General features: G+C 33.7%; 1 protein-coding gene across 1 annotated transcript; it reads left to right on the top strand.

Annotated features, from left to right (window-relative positions):
• The first annotated feature begins 27 nt into the window (after positions 1-27).
• LOC117333766 lies at positions 28-11,356 on the top strand. Its single transcript, XM_033893189.1, has 8 exons — positions 28-114; positions 4,805-4,948; positions 5,709-5,813; positions 6,270-6,393; positions 6,918-7,123; positions 7,561-7,613; positions 8,340-8,450; positions 9,282-11,356. The coding sequence occupies exons 2-8, from the start codon at positions 4,805-4,807 to the stop codon at positions 9,433-9,435; spliced, it is 897 nt and encodes a 298-aa protein (XP_033749080.1). The 5' UTR covers positions 28-114; the 3' UTR covers positions 9,436-11,356.
• Positions 11,357-12,321: the final 965 nt, after the last annotated feature.

Below are 12,321 nucleotides of genomic sequence, written 5' to 3' on the forward strand. Positions count from 1 at the left end.
CCGGATGACATTTCCGAATTCCCGAGGACATTCCGAAAACGCTCTCGTGAGATCTCGCGAACGCGGAAAGTTTGAATCCGACAAGCCAGGCCAGAAACCACTACATGTACAAAGGTAACACAATATTTTATTGGAACTGTATGAGGGTTCTAATTATTTACAAATTGAGTGGTTTGACGGACAAGGCGAGTGCCCGTGATCTAAAAAAGGTCTAGTTAGTTAATGATCGTGATGTGACAGTTGGTTAAAGGCCTATGTAGCAGTTATATTTGGTTCAAGGTTTTGATTAGCCCGAGTTTTCTCTGGCCCTGTCACCATGTCTGGTGTAGGGCCAGAGCGCACTACTATATGAAAACGTGGAATTATCCGACACCGTTTGGTGTCGCTAAGAATTTGATGCAAAAACAATAAAATCGGGTGTGACATAACACCTACCTTACATATATGGATAAATGAGATATTTATGTACCCCAAAACACCCATTTAGTATCATATAGGTGTTTTATTCCGTCCGTATAGACCCTCGCTTTACGCTAGTCAAAATTTCATACTTGACTCGACGCCATATTGCTAACTATGTAGGTCGCGGTCCGCCTAATTACCCTAATCTGTGCGCGATGGAGCGAAAAGAAAAAAAATACAACATTTATTTTTATATATTTTACCGCTTATAATTTATAAATAATGATTTTTTTAATGGAATATAACATCTTTTGGGAAATAATCAACTTAGTTTTCATAATTTAAACTTTGTAAGAAGAAAAACACAATAAATGATATGTGGTCTTTTCGGTCCATTGCGTTCCGATTTGGGTGGTTAGTCGTACTGTCACTTACAAAATGGCGGGTCAACAGTATGAAATTTTGACTAGCGTAAAGCGAGGGCCTGTACGGACGAAATAAAACACCTAGATGAGACTAAATGGGTGTTTTGGGGTACATAAATATCTCATTTATCCATATATGTAAGGTAGGTGTTATGTCACACCCGATTTTATTGTTTTTGCATCAAATTCTTAGCGACACCAAACGGTGTCGGATAATTCCACGTTTTCATATAGTAGTGCGCTCTGGCCCTACACCAGACATGGTGACAGGGCCAGAGAAAACTCGGGCTAGGTTTTGATGTAAACATTAGCTCAGGAAGCTATAATTACGGAAATCAAAGGTATACAACAAAGTAATAATGAAGTGAAAGTATGAAGGGACTAATGAAGGATGCAATAAAATCAGTTTAAAATTTACTCAAGCATAAAACATAAAATTCTCATTAGACATCAAATCATCTTTGTAATTGGCACAGAGACTTGGCTCAACCTAAATATAAAAAAATGCTGAAATATTTCAGGTTAAAAAATCTTCCAAAATGACCGTAAAAAGTGTGAAATCTGTAAAGATGATGGCGAAACTCATCGCCATAAAGAAAGATCATATTAGATGAGGTACACAACCTCATGTCCACTCCAATACTTCAACCTTCCAATTAAGCCATACCATAATCAATTATTACTTTTCAAACCTACTGGATCAATATATACTGGCCATTATGTGTTTTTTACCCTAATGCCAAATTACTTTTCAAACCTTAACTGAAGTGTAAAATATTTTATTTTACATTAAAGTCAAATCTTTTAACCTTTAGAGTAGATAAATATGATCGGGTCACATAATGGCAAACATATATTTACCTTACGTCAAAAAATCTTTTGCCATTATGTACATAATGTCAAAAAAAAATTATCTTAAGGGAAATAAATCGTACAGAATGCCAAAAAAAACATTGATTTCTGTTAAGGTAAAAAAAATTGCCATTATGTACCCGATTGTGCCGATCTTTTAACCTTAAGAAATAAAGTTTTCTTATACTTGTTTAATGTTAAAAAATATAAACATATGGACAAATCCTGTTGTTGCCATAATATGAATGACTACATGTCATATACTTAATGGTAAAAAGATTTGACCTTAAGGGCAATTCTTTTGCCATTATGTAAAACAGCATCCTTATTGCCACTTAAGGTCAAATAATTTAACCTTAAGGACAAAAAGATTTGCCCTGAAGTCTTAAGATCAAATCTTTTGCCCTTAAGTATTATTTTACACTTTGGTGTGCCATACAGCTGTATCTACATAAACATCGCAAATTTCAATTGTGCGAAATAAGATCCCACCAGATATATCATGTCCTGCTTCTACAACTGAATCTGTTAACTCTGCTCTTCTGTCACAGGACACCCTCCAAATTGAATTTAATAAATATATATTATTTTGGCTTTCTCGGAATCGACTAAATCTCATTCTCTCTTGTGACATTATCTTCAACTTGTTGAAGTTGGTCGTAAGTTCGTAACTATGTATAACTTATATTAGCACTAGATAAATGAAAAATTTCCTCAATATTTAGGACATTTGTAATTTGATGTCTATAAGCAGAATGACAGATAGATGATACATTTAACCAATAAAGTTAACAAAACCAGAAACATTTATTCAACTTGAATTTTATAAAATTATTTGTTTCCTATCTAAGCTGTGAACCCTAACATATTTGTAATTCCCACCTCCCATATATTTGTAATTAGATAAGATTTCCAAGAACTAGCTACTGCAGCAATTGTTTTTGACTTTTGAAATTCTGAAAGTCATGCATGTAAGCCCTAGAGTGCAAGCATATCTTCAAGCTGCATTTGCTGAGAGACTACATAGCTAGCACTAAGTTTTAAGTGAAATTCAATGATTTTTTTTTTTTTTTTATTTAATTTGTGAAATTAATTAAGAAGAACGTTTGTAATACAATGTAAATACAAAACTGTAATCTTTACTATAAATTATTTTGTCATCAAAAAATGAAAAAAAAATTTAAGGTCAGGTACTTTTTTTTGTAATATGAATATATGCAGTGATAATTTATATATAAATTGACTACATGTAAATTTTGAGTCTTGTATAATTTTGATGGGACTCACTGACTTTCTGGAAATAGTTAATTATAAATTTACATTGGTTTTTGCAATACAGCTGAAAAGGACTCATCATTATAAGATTATATATAGATGGATCACTGAATATGTATTGTACCACTAAGAAAAAAAACCCCAAAACAGTGTTTTCGCTAATCCTACAGACTATGTTTGTGTCTACTCTGAAGTTTTTTTGATCATTTTCAAGGAAGGACTAATAAAGTCAAGATTGCATCGTATAACCATAGTAAAACTATTTAAAACATAAAAAAATTCCCTATCCTATTTTTCAGGAATGTTAGCAGAAACACATGTATGATTTTTTTAAGTCAAACTTATGACCCAGCAAAAATCATTACCATGAGAAGGCAAAATAATTTTTGATTTTGCTGAGTTTCTTGGACTAATTGTTGAAGATGAAATTGGTTTTTTAATTTATGAAAATAAATAACTCATAGAAAATGGTCAGAGACCTTTAAGAAGAAACCATATAATGAGAATTTATAATTACATGCATTGTGTTAAAAAGTTTTCAGGATGGGACTTACCTCATTAACTTAATATATGTTTACTAATTACAACACCTTATACCCATGGCCAGTAATCAGTTGTGCTGTTCATCTGAGTGATTTAATTAAAGATTCGAGTAATTTAAGAATTAATAAGTGTTAAAATGGCTCATTTGTGTCTTTGGGCAATTTGTCTCGGATGACCATGAATATGGGTAATTAGTTAATTGTATATAATTATGTTAAAAAAATGTTAGTTGTCAAAGGGACATCAATAAAAAAAAATTAGAAGTGTTACTTATGTACCCTAATTAGTGTTTCTGTTAATTATAACATTGATTTGACAGCCAACAGGATGTTAATTACCTAAATATTAAAACTTAATTATAATTAGATCAGTAATATTAATAACATTATATACTTATTGACTCTGCACTATATAAGTCTAATGTTTTACTGAAATATGACACTATATATATTGTGAGCCTTTCCAGATACAGGTGGACTGTGAGAAACTGTATCATATATATAGGATATACAGTTGTAATTGATTTATGTGTAATCCAACAAAAAATTGACTTATTGGTGAATGTTTGGTTTATATTATCTTGAGATATTTTGAAGATTTAAGTGGAAAATTATGTTACCAAAACTGACAAAAACCAATTGCAAAAAATGCTTACTTACCAAGTTCAGCAAAGTGATCAAGGTCAGAAAGGATAAAACGAAAACTTTGAAGGTAAAAACATTAACACTTGTACTTATGAATATGGTAATATTTGATTTTTTCTCACATTTTTATCAGAAATTTAAACCACTCAAGTAAATTTTATCATAACTAAAAATTCTCTCAACTGGAAGTTTAGTTGTGAAATTCATTCATTCATTCACATTCATTCATTCATTCATTCAAAAACAATGGTACCTGGTACAAGTTTATATATAACTATTTTTATTTTATGAACAAAAAATACTGGTAAGACAGTAACTAGGTATTGTTAAACATAATTTTTCTTTTAAAATACGTCTGCATATAGCCTCACTATAATGAAAGTATCTGTAGCTACTACCTATAGTTAGCAAGTTAATTTGAATTATAATAGTCTATATGTATTTAATTGAATTGGAAGAATTTAACAGGCAAGTCTGGTGGCACATTAATTTGTTAATGTGATATTGTGTGCTAAGCCTGTCTGGTACCACAGCCACTTGTAAATGTGAAATTCTTTAGTCATGATAGCAGGTGCCACATGTAAATGTGATGATGTACATGTGGTAAGTTTCTTTTATGCAACTAAAATCTAAAAAAAAATTGTTTTTGCTTCATTTCTTCAGATGACAGAAACCAAGTCTGACTATCGCCTGGAGAATTTTGATGAGTATGATGAACCTTGTCAGATGACCACAGCGTACTGTGGTCAGTTATCCCTTGACCAATACGAGGATCAAATGGTCAATACAACAGAACAAGCTGTCCTAGTAAGTCAATTTTGTCTCGCAATGCATGCAAGAGAGTCGCGACACATAGATGCTACTTTTCCGCTGGCAGCAGCATCAACATTTGTCTCTAAGGCACCTTTAATCACATTGGCAACCAGTTATTGACCTGTAAGGCATCTTCGATTCATGGTGACTAGAAAACTTATTTTGAAAAATATTAGAAATGAAGTAAATTCCTACTACCATCACCTAAACACTTCTCTGATCGCAATCTGAAACGTACTTTGTAAAATGACTGAAGTTTGCACTATACTGAGTTTCAATATGTTGTGTTTTTATTGAACTGTGATAGGAATACCAAATTGCAAACTGCGTGAATGTGTGTGAATTTGCATTTAGGTTATTATTCTTTCAAAGGTTGGAGTAAATGCTTGAATGACATTTACAATCCAAAAAGTTGCAGACAGATGTTATTATATTGTATATATTGAACTGAAAAGTTAATTGGAAGCTTCAAGTGTTTTGAAGAAATTAAGACAACTTGGCAGGGTAATCCAAATTTTCCAATTCTGAATTGGCGACTAGAAATCTAGATTGTATGGGCTGGTAGCCCAATAGGCCACCTGGTAAAAATATGCTCTTTTTTGAGCCACGTTAGTACTTAAGCTATGATAAAGGCAGTAGGTCTGACGTCTGAGGGCTAACAGTGCTGTAAACCTTTTAACTGTAGATTTAAAAATGAAAATGTCTTAATTTTTGAGAATAGAATTCAACCATAATTCAATGTTAATTTTTATAGGAACTCCTTTCCTACCTTGACAAGAATCCACAGAAAATCCAGTCCATCTTGACCAAGCGGAAAAAAGAGGAACTGGAGAACCTAGGCATGCTTTCATTCCTAAAGGTACAAATACTGCATGTATCACTGTTGTAAAGGAAATGTATGATGTATACAATTTACAAATTACTAATTGGCATGTATGGAAGTATGATATTTTTTTCATACTCTGTCAGATTATGATCAAATCAGTGAGTGTTAGTGTGCTTCATATTTATATATACAAAAAAATAGCAAATTGAATTGGTCAAGCTTTGTTTGAGGTCTAAATTTATGGGCCCCCTCATCTTGATTCAGAATTTTTAATCAAACAAGGAGATATTTAACCTAAAGCTCTTGATGAACAGAGCCAAATTTTGATCTAGTCTGAAAAGATCAGATTCTTACACATTTTCATATGAACATTTATCTACCAAATGCTTTCAAATATTAGATTGAAAATATATGCTGATTGTATTTTTTCATGAAGATTACTGAGAGAGGTATGTGATGCAAGTTCAGTTTTTATTTCGTAATTGACAGATGAAGATGATGTCTTTGATCAATGGTGATAAAAATGGAGGGGTCACAATCCCAGAGGAGGAATGTCAGGCCAAACTGGACAACCTGAAGTGTGAGATGACCAAAGTATTAGATTATTCCCTCAGTAAGTGATGGTCATCTCTCTGCTCAATGGAATTCTGAATTAATCAATCATAAACTGGTCAAGTTGATCCTAGATAGAAATATGGAATCTTTCATCCCCTTGGGGGCGAGACAGGGGAATCTCAATCCGAGGGGGATGATTCTTAAGTTGCAAAACACAAGGCTTACATTTTTTAGACCATTTTCTTTGAAACATGGTAGACGTTATTTAATGAGTTAATGACTTGTTTTCCTCAAACTGTTAGAAAATGAAACATTGACTTTGTAGTGAAAAGTTGATTTATAGCATGCCAGCTTACCACTTTCAAGGTGATTCAAATCTTGACTGTTAGAAAATGAAACATTGACTTTGTAGTGAAAAGTTGATTTATAGCATGCCAGCTTACCACTTTCAAGGTGATTCAAATCTTATTTTCATGCAAGACAGTATATAACACTATATGGCATTCGACGGGTGTATATTCTGTCCTGCGGTACTCTTGTTTATAAAGCTGAGTTACACTGACTTACAATTAAAATTTTCAGAGTCCAAAGGTCGAAGATGTTCCAACCGCCTAGCTGCTAAGAGACAAAAGATGTCAGCATCAATCAACAAAGAAAATGCTGAAATTCCTATTTCAGAGAATCATCCTCCACCCCCTCCACCTCCTCCCCCTGTGATAGCTATAGCAACACCAGGGGGTAGTGATATGAGAAAGAAAGGCACGCCATTGAAGGATCTTAATTTCAAGGTGAGTTCTTTTTGTTGGGTTTATTGACCCATGAACAGCCAGGGTCATTTTGAGGGTGGTCTCATTGTAGTAGTTGGTGACAACCTCATAGCTTCGTTAATGGACCCCATTCCCAATTGTATTAAAATTCCCAAAAATTGCTGTTTACTCCTGAACAAATCTTTCCCTATTCATCAACTTTCTTCCTAAAATGGGATAAAAAGGCCCCTTCCCAAACCAGTGAGAAAAAGCCCCTTCCCAGGAGTAGACAGAGGAGTTCATAGATATCTCATCCGAGTGAGTGACAGAGAAATTTTAAACAAGTGAAATAGGAGATAAATCTGTGAAAGATTGGAGAATATATCTATATAGACAAAGAAAGCTGCTGCTTATCATGGAGACTGATAGCTATTTAGGTGAAAACTCTAAATACTAATATGTCATGAATGTCCTTTCAGATGGATACCCCTAAAAGTTTGATGAAGGTGAAGCGAAAGCATGAACGCACTGGGTAAGTAATTAGTCAACACTTGTAACTACTGGAAATCGTTTTATAATAGATTTCACGAATATTTTATTTTGTAAACTTGCCTTTCCAGACATATTCGTGAATACATGATTTTGTAAGTACTGATCCGGAAATGACTTTAAATTTGCGAATGATGAGCTATAAGAGTCATGGACTCTACAAGACTCGGTAACTGGTAGCTTGATCCCCATCCAAAGTTATTATTTTTGTATCTTCTCACAAGATAAAGGACCATAATATCTCAGACAAGTTCAAGTTTCAAGGTTTTTGGGTCAATGTCACTTACTATTTTACGCAGGGGCTAGTAGCTGTGAGCTAATGCTGTACCCACGGCGTCCGCGTCCCCGTCAGTGTTGGCGTCCCACCCCACTTTAAAGTTTTTGGGATGTTTTTGGAAAGTTTGAAAGTCCAAACATAAACACCTCACAACCTTCTAATTTGGTTTATACATTCAGTAGAGGTGTAGTGATGTCATGGCAAAATCATGCAGACATTTTTTTATAATTTTTTTGCATTTTACCATTTTGTATTTGCTGCTGCCGGTGAGCTTCGCAATCATTGATTGCACTTGTTATTTAAATGTATTTAGGGGCAGCATTGGGAGAAAAATTTCGGAAATATCTTGTGAATTCATCATAATGTTGGAAATTTTCGGAAAGTACTTAGGACACCAATTATCTTGTTCTTATTTCTGTTTTTCGTTTTCAGGTCAGATTTTTCCGTGTCCTCTCTGACGACGATTGGATCATTCAGCAGCCTCCAACAGGAACTTCTCAGCTCTAATCCGATGCGACGTCTCCGGACCACAAACCATCAAAGGTAATAACAACACATGTCAGCATCCATTGTAACCAAAAACTCCCAAATGATTCCTATTCCTGCTTAACCATTGGAACCAAAAACTTTCAAATCATTCCTATTCCTGTTTAGGGTGCATACAGCGACGAAAATTATCATGGTACATGCATAATGCGATAGAGGTATGAATATGGGTAAATATCAATACAGTTTAAATCGAAAGAGCAACTCTTTGTTTAACTGTTGGGTCTTCGAGGTGAAGATGGCAGTTTAAATATGAATTGCATTTTGTCTCTCGATCCCATAGACCTGATGAAAATGGACAAAACAACATGAAAAACATATGAAGCATCAGACAGGAGAAATTGTTAATGTAAGACATGTTTTATAAATCTGTATAAACATTTAATTAGGGCCTTGAAAAGCCTTGATATGGCATTGAATCAGATCGCTATGCTCCCTGCTACAAGTTTTGTTATTTTCAACCAAGTTATGAAAGGGGTTCTTGAGTGACATTAATGCTTTAGTACAACATTGGCATGTTAAGGGATTTCTCACTTTAATATATAATTATCTTAATACTTCTATTTTCCGTAGATATTGATATTGATGTGGATAGTTTTTAAAGTGTTTATTATACATATATATAATATTTTGGTATTATGTGAATTTCGTTCATGGTTCAGTGTCTGTCGTCAAGATATCACTTCAGATTTGTATGATGAGAGAAAATTGATAGAAAGATGTAAAATAAGAAAAGGTCTGTAATAATTGATAAAGTAATTATTAATTAATTTAATAACATTACTTAATTATATTTGAAAAGAATTGACCAATCATGTTGTCTTACAGATCCCCAGGAGGTACTCCATCAAGAAACCCTCGTATGATGTCCGACAGTCCCCACCAACATGTCTACCTCCGAACCACTATACCGTGCGTTTGTGAACAGCATGCAGCACAAATTCCGCAACGTGCGATCTCCAAGTCCTGCAGGCCCCCATAGCAACTTCTCTAGTCCAGGTGATGCTCTGAGTCCAGGAGGTTTCACACCGTAGATCTACAAACTGGATATCTGTGCATGCTCCATCATAATACTTCAATGTCCGAGTATGAAAGAACTCTTCCCATCCAGGAAGTAGTTTTATCAACATTCGCAACATGTTACCAACATATTGTCCTGCAATAAGACAATTGAACCAGGACAGGTTCTTAGAACTAATTTTGAATGTTTGGTCAGTAATTACGGAGATAGATTTGAATGTTCCGTAGTAATTACGGAGAAAACGTAGATTGATTATGTTGTGTTATTGACGTTAGGTAAACTGTACCTCGTTTTTATGTCTAAAATATATTTTTAAGTTTTCACCTCAAAATTGTTGTGAAGAGTTCCAGGGCAAATCACTTTTTATATAGGGCAACGTCAGTCCGTCTGACATTAGGATTAAATTTAGTTTAGAGATCTCCTACATTTCAAACGATCTCTTTGGGACTAAGCAGACTTGTGGCAGCGGGGGCATTTAAGTCTTACACACATTTTCTAGTTCAAACTTAGAAGGCTAAATAACCATAATATATTATGGTTTTCGCCCGAATTGTAATTCAGTTTGCCCTTAAATGTTTATCTCTGTAGATCCTTACTCACTCTACTCTACTCTTTGTTTTTGTTGAGTTTGAAACTTTTGACAATTTTTAAATTACTATATACTTCACATCTATATCCATGGCCATGGAAGGCAAATGAAGATTCTTCTTTAAGAAATAAAATGAAGATTTTTAAAATCTCAATTATGGCCTTATTTTGGCCTATAAATGTATGTGAGATTTGTTACAATTTTGTGTAAAAGTGTTTTACTGTGATCATGCAATTTCAGAGATGGAGAAGGGATTATTATCCAGAATCAGCTCGTCTGGCCAATTGTAGAAAAAAGTGGTCTAGAAAATTTGTCCAAAGCTTATAAACCAAATTCAATGAAACTACACATAATTGTGGAATTTCAGATGTTCAAGCAGTTTTTCCCCCAGAAATTTTGGTTGCCATGGTAACTGGTTCAATACATATGTTTTATGTAATGGCAAATAGCTCATCAGTCTTTTGATCAAACTTGGCCAAGTGGTGCAACTTATCAATGCCTATAATGAGCCACATCAGGTGTTTCCAGAGCCATCGATATGGAAAAAAATATAATGGAGGCTTCCGATTGGTCAAAATAGCATTATTGTCCATTTATGCTGAAAATTAGAATATAAGGATTTTGAAGGATGGCAATACAGTGGTGTATCACATGGTTTCTATGGCAACCAAAGAACCCTTATGATTGGAAGAAACAAAGTACATTATTATTTTATGTACATGTAATATTTTTGTCCTCATAATCATTCATTGACCTAGATAAAATGATTGCCATGGATTCATTTGGTCTGCACTATTAATTGCTGATATGATATGATATACAGGTATTTATGTCTCAAGTGTTTATTGCAAATGATGTGTAGGAGGGGGTATTACTCATTTTACTAAATTTTGGCAAAATAATTTTAAAAGCTGGCCCCGATTAGTTAGTCATGGAATTAGCTTACAGTTCTAGTTTTCAAATGAGTTCTTTGTGAAGAAACCTGTATTGATTTCATTTGAAGACATCACAAGTGGTATAATGTAAGGTAGTATATGCCATTGAAGGAAATAACTCTACCAGAAATTTTGTAACATGGCATATACCCTTAATACCTAGGAATTTATGAGTCTTAATTAGCATGGGAAGTGCTTCATGCATTTTGTTTTATTTTTATTTTATGTGATCAATTGTGTTGTAAATAATTTGAATTTTGAAATTTATACAATACCACAATTTCGTACAATTTTAATTTGTATCTTTGCTGTATATCACTCATATACTGTTTCTTAATAAAAATGAGTCAAACTCCAACTAACTTTTCATGGTATTTGTTTTACACATACTTGACAATTCAGAACGGAAGGTGTACAATTTGATTAACCCTCAAGACTATATTTGATGTCGGGGTAGTGAATTTACCACAATCCACATTAAAACTTTATTTGATGTCTGGGTAGTGAATTTTGGAATAATTAATCAAAAGGCAGGTTGGGCTAGTAGAATTTTGTCTGCTTAGTGTAATATAAACTTATTTTTAATTATTAATATACACATGAACATATCACAAAAAAATCATTTTTCCACAAATAAATGGAATTCAGAAACAAGCTTTGCAACTTTCAATTTATAAATACTGTCTCCTACTAAGTTTATAAGAATTCCTCCTGAAAGGACGAATACTGGTACTCAACTGGTAAACTTGTAGTGGTGTTGTGTGTTAATGAAACATTGGGACCTAGTATGAATCACCAATATCGGGCAAAAAATAAAAATATAGTTGGTTTGGTGAACCTGCCCGACCCAGAAAAAGTGTGCTTACTCAGAAAATTTTATTGGGAAAATCAAACTTTTTTTTCTCTCGCAAACACCCAAATAAGCTTGGAGTGTGTTTAAGATCACAAAATTAATATTTATTTCCAAACAGTTTATATTCTGGTTTGTTTTTGTATTGAAGGTTGAAAATCTGTTTTCAGAACTGAATAAAAAAATGATCAGCACTACCTACCTACCCATATGTAAAACCCCTGGGTTGGGTTACAGCAAACCAAGATATTTTTATAGATGGCCTCAGTCATAATAGTCAGCATTTTGTGAAGGACCATGAACAATTCTTTGTCTTTGATATAACAATAAATAATGATAATTTGTTTTATATATTGTATCGCTATATCACAGCAACTTAGCCGTCTCAAAACGGTTCACAAACGATTGTCTGTGGTCATCGGGCCTTTACCAACCAAACAATGTCTTTCTCAACTCCCTGGTGACCATACTGC

Source organism: Pecten maximus, chromosome 8, assembly GCF_902652985.1.
Source record: "Pecten maximus chromosome 8, xPecMax1.1, whole genome shotgun sequence".
NCBI lineage: Eukaryota > Metazoa > Mollusca > Bivalvia > Pectinida > Pectinidae > Pecten > Pecten maximus.

Bases quoted from the DNA above. Each gene is read 5' to 3' on its own strand.
- LOC117333766 (XM_033893189.1), top strand. From the start codon at position 4,805: ATGACAGAAACCAAGTCTGACTATCGCCTGGAGAATTTTGATGAGTAT. The intron at 4,949-5,708 runs GTAAGTCAATTT...TAATTTTTATAG, and splicing joins CAACAGAACAAGCTGTCCTA to GAACTCCTTTCCTACCTTGA. The intron at 7,124-7,560 runs GTGAGTTCTTTT...ATGTCCTTTCAG, and splicing joins TGAAGGATCTTAATTTCAAG to ATGGATACCCCTAAAAGTTT.